Raw genomic sequence first — 13,086 nt, 5'->3', positions numbered from 1 at the left:
CTGGTCGAGCGGTGAGTGATGTATCTGGTTGAGCGGTGAGTGATGTATCTGGTTGAGTGATGTATCTGGTTGAGCGGTGAGTGATGTATCTAGTTGAGTGATGTATCTGGTTGAGTGATGTATCTGGTTGAGTGATGTATCTGGTTGAGTGATGTATCTGGTTGAGTGATGTATCTGGTTGAGCGGTGAGTGATGTATCTGGTTGAGTGATGTATCTGGTTGAGTGGTGAGTGATGTATCTGGTTGAGCGGTGAGTGATGTATCTGGTTGAGCGATGTAGCTGGTTGAGCGGTGAGTGATGTATCTGGTTGAGCGGTGAGTGATGTATCTGGTTGAGCGGTGAGTGATGTATCTGGTTGAGTGATGTATCTGGTTGAGTGATGTATCTGGTTGAGTGATGTATCTGGTTGAGTGATGTATCTGGTTGAGTGATGTATCTGGTTGAGCGGTGAGTGATGTATCTGGTTGAGCGGTGAGTGATGTATCTGGTTGAGTGGTGAGTGATGTATCTGGTTGAGCGGTGAGTATTTGAGAGGAGACGAGGCTGAACGGTCACACGCACTCGCCACTCGGTGCCGCGACATCGCTCAAAGGGAGCGGTGTGCCATGCGTGAACATTGCCTGCGCCGGCGAAGTACCCGATTGGGCAAAGCCGCGGCAGCGACATCACCCGCTGCCCGCGGACTCGCAGCTGCCGGCAGAACGCCACGTGGTCCGCGATGGCCTTGCGCCCGTGAGGACGGCACGGCCAGCGAGTGCGCGGGTCAACTTGGCGGTGCCGGGTTGAGGCGGCGCTGTAACCGTGGGCCGTGTGGCTATCGTTCTCGGTCCCAAGCAGCCGAGATCGACTCCTGGTTGTGCCACGCCAACCCCCCACGCCCTCTAGGTCGACTCAGCCTAAACTGAGCCGTGGCAACGAATGTGTCCGTGGGCATGAATCGGCGCGGCGAGCGAGGTGAAGGAGGTGCGGGCGACTGGGCCTGTGGGCACGGCGCTAGGCACGCCGCCTTCTCGATGGCGTGCGTGCGTGTGTGCGTGCGTGCAAGCGTGCGTGTGTGCGTGCGTGCGAGCGTGCGTGGCTCACCGGCCTCACTAGGTGCCCGCAAACACCACCCGCATCCACAGTGCACCTGTGTCTTCTCTCGTCTGCGTGCAGGCCTCGGCAAAGGAGGTGTCGTTTGGACCGATCAGACTGCTGCAGGATCCGATTCAGGTGGGACGGGGCATTTGCGTGCGTGCGTGTGTCTGCGTAGGTGGGGAGCGACGGCGCAGTGGTTAGCGCACTGCGCTACGAACCCGGCACTGCGATCTGCGAACCCGGCGACCCGAGTTCGATTCCCGCTCGCGACCAATGATGACTCGGTCTTAAATGAGTACCAGGTACGCTGTGTAACGATCAGCACTGGGGAGACAAAGGCAGCCGGGCGTGGGGCTGGCCACCCACCCTCTCATGCGCCATGCCGGCCTTCATGTCGGTGCTACTCGCTAGTAGCACTGGTCTCACGATTCTCTTTTGGCTATGCGGGGGATCTTTAGCTCTGCGTGTCTGTGGAAGGTAATATCTGAGATCAGAGAGCGGTGGGCAAGGAGATCGAGCTGTAGACAGCTGAGAGGAGGGAGATGCAGATGAGAGAGATGCCGTGAGATCCGAGAGATGCAGACACGGAGCTGCATAGATGGCGGCGGTTTATCGGTTTGTTTACATGAATTAGCTCGTCCGTGGTTAGTTGGATTTTCAAATCGGGGCTTCGTATTTTTGCTTATCGCCCTCCGTCCGTCGTTTTTTTTTATCATGAATTTGGGGGGCCGCCCTCTTTGAGCTCTTTGGGATTCCCCCCCCCCCTTTCTCTCTCCGCCTGTCGTGGTCCACTGAGCGTCCACTAGTTTGTTTAGTTAGTTCGTGAGTTGTTTTATTTAGTTGATTTTATCCAGTTAATTTAGTGTGTTAGTTATGCTTTATTTAGTTCATTTGATCTAGTTTAGTTAATTAGTTACGTTTTATTTTACTTCATTTTGTCTCGTTTATTTAGTTAGTTCGTTTTATCTAGTTTATCTAGTTAGTTCGTTAGTTATGCTTTATTTAGTTCATTTGATCTAGTTTAGTTAATTAGTTACGTTTTATTTTACTTCATTTTGTCTCGTCTATTTAGTTAGTTCGTTAGTGATGTTTTAGTTAGTTCATTTGATCTAGTTTATCTAGTTAGTTCGTTAGTTATGTTTCGCGCACTTCATTTTATTTTGAGTCGATTTAGTAAGTTACGTGAGAGCGTCCCTCGGCTACTTGAGGATTTTGAGCCAGGTGGCCAGGATTGGGCGAGAAGCGAAACGTGGCGGCCAACTTTACGACGAGAAAACGACAAGCACGGACTAAAGCGTAACGAGCCTCACATTAAAAGCAACAGCAAGGTAGAAGCACATCCCTCGCCTGTGCCCCTTCGCTGGCTTCCCGTTCGTACCCCCCCCCCCCCGTATTGATTTTAAGATTTTGCTGCTGCCATTCAAGGCCTTAAATGGACTCGCTCCACCCCCCTACGCCCATGGCCTCCTTCAGCCACCATCTTATCTGACAGGCACTATTTTACTTCACCGAGTGTTAACATCCCCAGTGTTTAACAGTACTCTCTGTATTGTCTGCCAACATTGGTATAAACAACGTGGGCATTTTCGTTCTCTTCTATCATGCGTACCAACAGGTGCTTGTGCACAGGCCTGTCCACGTACAGGTGCACCCCGTGCTCTCTTTTAGCCCCGCCCCCCCCTCCCGATACGTTCCATTCATTGGCTACCACATTCTGATAAGCTCCTCCCCCCCTCTCCTCCCCCTTAACTTGTATTTAAGAACTTGCATCTTGGAATCCCTGCCTCACTTGATACAGCAAATCTGGCTGTGACGGTCCCACCTGATGACGGAGACTTGTGTTGCCTCCGAAACGTCGTGATTTTTTTTTATTAATGTTAATTTCATTTTTTACCTACGTGACTTTACCGAAAAAACTATGAGTATCCTTCAGCCACGTATATTCCATCAAGTGTCATTAAGATCCTCAGATTGTCCACTGCTCACTGTCCGCGCGGTCTCTAGGCTCTACACACTCGGGGGGGGGGGGTGGGGGGGGGGTGGTGACGGTGCCGTTGCAACTACTGCACCGAAACTTCCGAGACACTTGGCAAATCTTCAAATCTCGACAAAAAAAACGCAGTCTGTTAAAAATATCTTTCTATCTCTTATTTTCAACCGTCTTCCTCACATCTTCCTGTTCTTCTTCTTTCCCGAGTTGACGTTCACATATTTCCGCACTTTCGATGCGTAGCGACCCTGAGAACGATTGTTGAAGGGCGCTTTATGAATGTAAATGATTATTAAAGAGACAAACAACATTATATATACTACGAGCTTTACTACCCGGCTTCGCCCGAGACTTGGATTCTTGGCTTGGATTAATACACGGCCTACGCGGAGGGTTTGGGGGGGGAGGGGAAATGCGTGACGTCAGCGGGCACACTGCGTGACGTCATCAGGCACCCCGCGTGACGTCAGCAGGCACGCCGCGTGACGTCAGCAGGCACGCCGCGTGACGTCAGCAGGCACGCCGCGTGACGTCATCAGGCACGCCGCGTGACGTCATCAGGCACGCCGCGTGACGTCAGCAGGCACGCCGCGTGACGTCAGCAGGCACGCCGCGTGACGTCAGCAGGCACGCCGCGTGACGTCAGCAGGCACGCCGCGTGACGTCATCAGGCACGCCGCGTGACGTCATCAGGCACGCCGCGTGACGTCATCAGGCACGCCGCGTGACGTCATCAGGCACGCCGCGTGACGTCATCAGGCACGCCGCGTGACGTCATCAGGCACGCCGCGTGACGTCAGCACGCCGCCTGACGTCATCAGGCACGCCGCCTGACGTCATCAGGCACGCCGCGTGACGTCATCAGGCACGCCGCGTGACGTCAGCAGGCACGCCGCGTGACGTCAGCAGGCACGCCGCGTGACGTCAGCAGGCACGCCGCGTGACGTCATCAGGCACGCCGCGTGACGTCAGCAGGCACGCCGCGTGACGTCAGCAGGCACGCCGCGTGACGTCAGCAGGCACGCCGCGTGACGTCAGCAGGCACGCCGCGTGACGTCATCAGGCACGCCGCGTGACGTCATCAGGCACGCCGCGTGACGTCATCAGGCACGCCGCGTGACGTCATCAGGCACGCCGCGTGACGTCAGCAGTCACGCCGCGTGACGTCAGCAGGCACGCCGCGTGACGTCATCAGGCACGCCGCGTGACGTCAGCAGGCACGCCGCGTGACGTCATCAGGCACGCCGCGTGACGTCATCAGGCACGCCGCGTGACGTCATCAGGCACGCCGCGTGACGTCATCAGGCACGCCGCGTGACGTCAGCAGGCACGCCGCGTGACGTCAGCAGGCACGCCGCGTGACGTCATCAGGCACGCCGCGTGACGTCATCAGGCACGCCGCGTGACGTCATCAGGCACGCCGCGTGACGTCAGCAGGCGCGCCGCGTGACGTCATCAGGCGCGCCGCGTGACGTCATCAGGCGCACCGCGTGACGTCAGCAGGCGCGCCGCGTGACGTCATCAGGCACGCCGCGTGACGTCATCAGGCACGCTGCGTGACGCTGCCGCGTGCGGGTGACATCACAGATATGACGTCACCGCTCACTTGCCGTGCAAAATATATCCATTATTGCGCCACCCCCGCCCCCCAAAATACAAAAGTCTATTTTTATTGTTTTTTGCATTGTGTACAGTCTGGAAGCTACCCACATGCCAAATTTCAAGTTTGTTGCATGTCGGGAAGTATGCTAAACATTTCGAACAGACACACATATTCACAAATTTCCCTTTTATCTATATAGATTGAAAAGAAGGAAACATCATGGGACCTCCTTTGCCAGTACCAAAATATGAGAATAGGTTTTTCCTCTTTTTTCTGGCAACTAAACAGTTGTGTTAAGATGTTCAAACACCAAACTGAAACCTTTTACAAGGAATGGTGTCTGCATTAACCACAATACTTGTGGTCAGAATGCAAACAAAAAACATACTCTGATAGTATATGGCATTGTCTTTGAAACTGATTGGCCCACACCAGAGACAGCTTTCTTTTGAGCCTCGTCGAAACTGATTGGCCCACGCCAAAGACAGCTTTCTTTTGAGCCTCGTCGAAACTGATTGGCCCACGCCAAAGACAGCTTTCTTTTGAGCCTCGTCGAAACTGATTGGCCCACGCCAAAGACAGCTTTCTTTTGAGCCTCGTCTCAAAACACATCTTGCCATCTTGGCACCCCAAGTACAGTACATTGATCTGGGCAAGGGCTGCCTAAGAACAATTTTCCCTTCGGGTGATGAACAAAAATGTATTTGGATCAAAATTTTTTCGCGAATAAACGGGACAGAGCTGCTGCGGAAGAGCGACGGAGGTAGCACTTGCACAACTGGCGGTAGCACTGGCACACGATCGTCCCCACGGCGGAGATTCGAGAGAGAGGGGGGGGCCGTGTTTACGCGTTGGAGCAAAAAAAAAAAAACGCCGTTTTGTTTTTCTTATTTTTTGTCTATATATATAAAAAAACTAGTGTCCGTGGTCACGGGAAGTGGCCTTCTCCCAGTTGTTTACAGGAGCGAGGAGGCGCGCACGCTCTCGTCCGCACGTACACCAGCACGCGGGCGCCTGCGCGCCAGCAGGCGCCCGCGGTTGGATGCTCGCGCGCCGGCCACTTGCGCTCCGAACCGCACGCGTGCACAACAACAACAATAAACAAACAGCAGCGACAACAACAATACACAAACAGCAGGGACGACAACAACAATAAACAAACAGCAGCGACAACAACAACAATAAACAAATAGCAACAACAACAACAATAAACAAACAGCAGGGACGACAACAACAATAAACAAACAGCAGCAACAACAACAACAACAATAAACAAACAGCAACAGCAACAACAACAACAATAAACAAACAGCAGCAACAACAACAACAATAAACAAACAGTAGCAACAACAACAATAAACAAACAGTAGCGACAACAACAACAACAACAATAAACAAACAGCAGCAGCAACAACAACAATAAACAAACAGTAGCGACAACAACAACAACAACAATAAACAAACAGCAACAGCAACAACAACAACAATAAACAAACAGCAACAACAACAACAATAAACAAACAACAGCAACAACAATAAACAAACAGCAGCAACAACAACAACAATAAACAAACAACAGCAACAACAACAATAAACAAACAGCAGCAACAACAACAATAAACAAACAACAGCAACAACAACAACAATAAACAAACAGCAGCAACAACAACAACAATAAACAAACAGCAACAGCAACAACAACAACAATAAACAAACAGCAACAGCAACAACAACAACAATAAACAAACAGTAGCGACAACAACAACCGCCGCTCGGCTGCGGTTGGCGTCACCACGGGGCTTGTGCCAGGCTAGGTGCACGTTGTGGGCGTCGTGCTAAGTGGGGAAGGCTCTCTGCGCTAGTAGGAGGTCGCGGGGCAGACCCAGGTGTTACGAATTATATGATGTGCCAGGCTAGGTGCACGTTGAGGGCGTCGTGCTAAGTGGGGAAGGCTCTCTGAGCTGACAGGAGGTCGCGGGGCAGACCCAGGTGTTACGAATTAAATGATGTGCCAGGCTAGGTGCACGTTGAGGGCGTCGCGCTAAGTGGGGAAGGCTCTCTGAGCTGGCAGGAGGTCGCGGGGCAGACCCAGGTGTTACGAATTATATGATGTGCCAGGCTAGGTTCACGTTAAGTCCATCACGCAAAGTGGAAGAGGCTCTCCGAGCTGGCAGGAGGTCACGGGGCAGACCCAGGTGTTATGGATCAACCTGACTGGGATGATTGGCAGATGCGCCACCTGTGCTACACACTGTGCCAACAACCTGGCACAGTTGGCACACGCGCGCGCGTGCACAAACACACACACACGCACACACGCACACACGCTCAGCACAAACACACACGCACACCAACAATAACAAAACTGTCGTTCGCCACTGAGTGGCGGGGTCGTCACCCACGGCCTTTGTAAGGTCGGAAAGGCCCGCTGTGCTGGCAGGAGGTCACGGGACAGACTCGGGTGCCATGGGGTTGGCCGACTGAGATGACCGGCAGATGCACCAGCTGTGCCTCCCCCCGCCCCCCTCCTTACAGTGCCACCTCGCTGCGTTTTAGTCGCCCGGCGCGCCGCCCGTTGTTGTGAGCGTCGCCCTTCGCTGTTGCTGCTCATCCCTTGTCGCTGTCAGGAGCCTGGTCTCCGTCACGAGCGGGTTCTTCGGCTTCGGGGCTTGGCACGGTTTTATGAAGGGGGGGCGCCCTCCAGTCTATCTTGCTCAAGGGTGCTGCGGTTTAGCGGTGGAGCTCGGCAAGGTTAAAAAAATTAACCCGTAAAAACAAAGTTTTTCACTATAAATCCTTTATATGCGTGGCATCGATTTTATTTTATTATTCATTTCTGTTTTTCTTGAGTAAGAGTTTCATTTTTATCACATTGGTATTTGAAATTAAATATGACATTTTTTTTTTCCTAAAAAGTGGAAAATTTTGGAAAAAAATTTTCACGAAGATAAATTGTCACGCACAACGAGTCTGTGTGCAAAATGTCAGCTCGATTGGATCACGGGAAGTGGGTTAAAAAACGACCGAAATATTTGCACGGTCGTAAGCGCGCAAGCAAGCAAGCGAACTTAATATAAAGGATTTAACAAAGGGGAGCCCACGTGGGCGCTGTGGATCCTCCTTGGGGTTCCTCTGGGGCGCACGGATTAAATCAAGGATGCCGTCGGGGGCGGCGGATAGGGGAGAGACCAGTCCTCGTATTGGGGCTCCGGTGCGGTTTACGTTTGTAACGGGGGGGGGGGGGGGGTCCCTGTTTGCAAGAGAGAGGAGGATGACGATCAGTGGGTTTATTTTGCACGCCCCCCGGTTGAATAAAGGAAGACTGCACCGGACCGAAATGAAGGGACGCCACGTGGTGTCCACTGCCCTCCCCCCATACCCCCCCCCCCCCCCGTGCTCCACTTGATACAGATTTTTTGCTGTGACAGTTTCACCTGAAGACGGAAGCTTGTGTTGCCTCCGAAACGTCGTGATTTTATTGTTTTTATTTTTTATTCATTTTAATTTCATTTTTTTACCTACACGGTGACTTTACCGACAGAACTAAGAGTATGAATCCTTGCAGTCACGAAAGCTTCAAATCTAGAATTGAATAAAGGGGGCGATCCCTCGTGGTGTCTCTGCTGGGAGCGTTCCCACCCTGTCGGCTGGACAAGACAGCTGCCACTCGGCTGGTCAGTCAGTCAGTTTCGCAGTCGGGTCAGTCGTATTGGTGTTACCATGCGAGCCAGTCAATAGGAGATGGTGCGGGGGTTGGTAAGGGGGGGGGGTGCGTGGGGTCAAAGGTCACGAGCCGCACGCGCTCGGTGTTTGTTGTGCCGTTGCCATGGCGGTGACCGGGCCGGGTGTAGGGGGAGGACGCAGGAAGACACGGGGTGGAGGGGACACGGGGAGAAGGGTGCGAGTGTGCGTGCGTGTGTGTGTGTGCGTGGGGAGCGGTGGTGTAGCGGTTAGCGTGTTGCGCTATGAATCCGGCGACCCGGGTTCGATTCCCGCTCACGGCCAACACCGGTGACGATTATCTGAACCGGTCCTGGGCCTCCCCTAGGTCGACTCAGCCTCAAATGAGTACATGGTGCGGTGTGTAAACATCGCCACTGGGAAGACAAAGGCGGTCGGGCGTGGTGCTGGCCACCCACCCCCTCGTGTACCGTTCTGGCCTTTATAGGTGCTCGCTAACAGCACTTGCCCCAACAGCCTGTTAAGGGTACACGGGGGATCTTTTTTTTGTTGCGTGCGTGGGAGTGCGTGTGCGCTGGGGGAGCGGTGGCGCAGCGGTTAGCGCTACAAAACCCGACGATCCGGGTTTAATTGCCGGCCACGGCGAACACCGGTGGTGATTACGTGAAGCAGTCCTGGGCCTCCCTTGGGTCGACTCGACCTTAAATTATCACCCACTCCCGCCGTGTACCGTGGCAGCTTTCATAGGTGCCGCCGCTTGCTAGCGCACTCGCTCCGACAGTCTGCTCCGGCTCTCCGTGGGGAAGAGAGGCGGTCGTGGTGGGGGGGGGGACCCTTTGTGTAGCGCGTGACGCCGCGTGTCCTGACGTGCGTTACAGTCGCACGGTGTGATTGTTCGGTGACCCTGGATCCCCAGACGAAAGACGTGCGGCTCGTTCGAAGGCGCGGGGCCAGGGCGGTGCCATCGGCAGACAACGGTCGGAGGAGGCCTTTCGATTCCTGCTCAGCTTGCAGCCCCGTTAGTTGGTAGCTGCCATTCTTGGACCGCGGTGGTGGTGGTGGTGGTGGAGCGGGCGTCCACTTAGGATCTTCACTCAAACCCGGTCTAGGTTGGTGAGAGTTTGAGCGTCACGCACTGCTCCATTTGGCACCATTCCTACCCCCTCTCTACCCCACCGCTTGCTGATGTGGAGGGGAAGTAGGTGGGGTTCGGGACTGTGGCTCGCGCAGATGCTCGCTGGCTGCGTTGAGCACTACGCGGTCCAGAGCTCCCTGGCTGACGGGAGAGAGAAAGCGGCAAGGCCTGTTCTTACTCGAATGCCATGGTGGCTATGAGATGTTAACCACCGCGCCTGATATACAGGAGGTCGTGGGTTCGATCCCGACCCTGACGCCTGCTGCTGTATATTTGGAGTTTGCGTGTCTCTCTCTCATCATCATCACGGTGGCTAGGAGATGTTAACTACCTCGCCTGATACACAGGAGGTCATGGGTTCGATCCCGACCCCGATGCCTGTCTATTTGGAGTCTGCGTGCCTCTTTCTCTTCCCGTGGTCGTGTGGATTTTTCTCCGGGTCCTCCGGTTTCCCCTCCCCCACCTCCAACATTTAGAAATATGTGTTTAGAGTATTTAGCTCCTGCTATAAATTTCCACGCGACGATAAGCCACTTTGTTGAGCCGTCATTTATGATAGCCAGGGCGCTCCGTAGCTGGGTGGGCCTTACCTGGTAGAATAAATACAAATCGTTTTATTACCTAGAATAGCCCTCGCCTGGGAATTAGGAGGTTTTACCGCAGCTTTTGGCTCGGGATTTCGGAGAGTCGTGCTACGCTGCGGGGATGCAGCGTAGTGGCGGGTTGCCTCGCTGGCCTACCACCACAGATCACACTCTCAACTCAGTCCGTAAATAAACCTGCCACTCGATTAGTCCACCATAAAGCGAAAGAGCGGGGGGTGATCCGATCATCACCCACCCCCCCCCCCCGAGGTTGAAGCCAGCGTGGTGCTGTGAGGACATTTGTCGCGAAAGGCCCCCCCCCCACCCAAGGGTTAAATCTCGGGTCCTCAAGGTTTGCTGGGACTTTTTTTTCCCCCGAGGGTCTAGGGCAGAGGTCGCAAACGGGTTTTGATTCCTTACCCGTACCCGTACCCGGCCGCACCAGGGTCGCAAATGGGTACCCGTTCCCTACCCGTACCCTACCCAATATGAGTGACAAACGGTTACTCACCAGTGACTCACGGTCTACCCGTACCCGGCCGCACCAGGGTCGCAAATGGGTACCCGTTCCCTACCCGTACCCTACCCAATATGAGTGACAAACGGTTACTCACCAGTGACTCACGGTCTACCCGTACCCGGCCGCACCAGGGTCGCAAACGGCTACCCGTACCCGGCTGGGTACGGGTAGCCGGTTATCGAGTAGGGTACGGGTATCGGGTACCCGGTTGCGACCTCTGGTCTAGGGTGACAGGAGGAAACTTGTCGGTCGTCGGTGGGGTGGAGCGGTGGAGGGAGAGCTGACTCTGAAAGCTTTGTTGGAGTCCCAACATTTTGGAGGAATTAGCCGTCGCCCTCCGCCCCGTGAGCGAGCGAGATGCGGTGCCATCTGCTGCCGAGGAGGGTCGAAGGGCCGGTCCAAGCCGCCGAGGCCAGGGTCAAGCGGCACGGCAGGGTCGTGACCTCCCAAGCGAGCTGCTGAGGGTTGAGCGGCGATCGTGTGCGGGCGGCGCCCCGGCAGGACATCGTCACGACGACAGTCTTGACCACGGGGGGATGGGGTTCCGCACGGATTGGAAGGATGCCCTCGAGGGGAGGGGGGGGGAGCGGGTTGGGGAGGGGGCGGGGGGGTAGAAGACCCTGCACTGATTGTAACAACCGCAGGGGCGATGCTCCCCTCGGCGTGCCAGGAAAGATCCTGGCAGGGATTCATCGACATCGCCTTGCCAGGTCAGCGTGCTGGGGGGAGGCTCGTGGAGCCCCGATGTGGTGTCAGGCCGTGGCAGTCACGCGCAGAAGTCATGTTTTGTGTCCGTCTGCTGCGGCAGAGGTGTATAGGGGAATCACGATGCGACCTACGCAGTGGTTCTCTGGGATGCTTCAGGGTAGGTGGAGGTGTGTTGGCGGGGTCACGTGGCCTGTATGCCCACCCACCCCATGTCCAGCCACCCACCTCACGCCCACCCACCTCATGTCCAACCACCCACCCCATGTCCAACCACCCACCCCATGTCCAACCACCCACCCCATGTCCAACCAGCCACCTCATGTCCAACCACCCACCCCATGTCCAACCACCCACCTCATGTCCAACCACCCACCCCATGTCCAACCACCCAACTCATGTCCAACCACCCACCCCATGCCCAACCACTCACCTCATGTCCAACCACTCACCCCATGTCCAACCACCCACCCCATGTCCAACCACCCACCCCATGTCCAACCACCCACCTCATGTCCAACCACCCACCCCATGTCCAACCACCCACCTCATGTCCAACCACCCACCTCATGTCCAACCACCCACCCCATGTCCAACCACCCACCCCATGCCCAACCACTCACCTCATGTCCAACCACTCACCCCATGTCCAACCACCCACCCCATGTCCAACCACCCACCCCATGCCCAACCACCCACCTCATGTCCAGCCACTCACCCCATGTCCAACCACCTCATGTCCAACCACCCACCCCATGTCCAGCCACTCACCCCATGTCCAGCCACTCACCCCATGTCCAACCACCCACCTCATGTCCAACCACCCACCCCATGTCCAGCCACTCACCCCATGTCCAACCACTCACCCCATGTCCAGCCACCCACCCCATGTCCAACCACCACCCCATGTCCAACCACCCACCTCATGTCCAACCACCCACCTCATGTCCAACCACCCACCCCATGTCCAACCACCACCCCATGTCCAACCACCCACCTCATGTCCAACCACCCACCCCATGTCCAGCCACTCACCCCATGTCCAACCACTCACCCCATGTCCAACCACCCACCCCATGTCCAACCACCCACCCCATGTCCAACCACCCACCCCATGTCCAGCCACCCACCCCATGTCCAACCACCCACCCCATGTCCAACCACTCACCCCATGTCCAGCCACCCACCCCATGTCCAACCACCCACCTCATGTCCAACCACCCACCTCATGTCCAGCCACTCACCCCATGTCCAACCACCTCATGTCCAACCACCCACCCCTTGTCCAGCCACTCACCCCATGTCCAACCACTCACCCCATGTCCAACCACCCACCTCATGTCCAACCACCCACCCCATGTCCAGCCACTCACCCCATGTCCAACCACTCACCCCATGTCCAGCCACCCACCCCATGTCCAACCACCACCCCATGTCCAACCACCCACCTCATGTCCAACCACCCACCTCATGTCCAACCACCCACCCCATGTCCAGCCACTCACCCCATGTCCAACCACCCACCCCATGTCCAACCACCCACCCCATGCCCAACCACCCACCCCATGTCCAACCACTCACCCCATGTCCAACCACCCACCTCATGTCCAACCACCCACCCCATGTCCAGCCACTCACCCCATGTCCAACCACTCACCCCATGTCCAACCACCCACCTCATGCCCAACCACCCACCTCATGTCTAACCACCCACCCCATGTCCAACCACCCACCCCATGTCCAACCACCCACCCCATGTCCAGCCACCCACCCCATGTCCAACCACCCAC

The 13,086-nt window shown here is 55.5% G+C and overlaps 1 protein-coding gene across 1 annotated transcript in view; it reads left to right on the top strand.

Annotated features, from left to right (window-relative positions):
* Positions 1-13,086, top strand: part of LOC144736219 (high affinity cAMP-specific and IBMX-insensitive 3',5'-cyclic phosphodiesterase 8B-like) — a 57,215-nt gene that overhangs the window by 10,513 nt on the left and 33,616 nt on the right. The window contains 1 exon segment of the mRNA XM_078618834.1: positions 1,157-1,213. Within this exon segment, the coding sequence (XP_078474960.1) occupies positions 1,157-1,213 (57 nt within the window).

This window comes from Lampetra planeri, chromosome 59, assembly GCF_965212315.1.
Source record: "Lampetra planeri chromosome 59, kcLamPlan1.2.h2, whole genome shotgun sequence".
NCBI classification, from domain to species: Eukaryota; Metazoa; Chordata; class Hyperoartia; order Petromyzontiformes; family Petromyzontidae; genus Lampetra; species Lampetra planeri.
The sequence above is the reverse complement of the archived record's forward strand: the minus strand, read 5'-3'. Positions and strand labels throughout refer to the sequence as shown.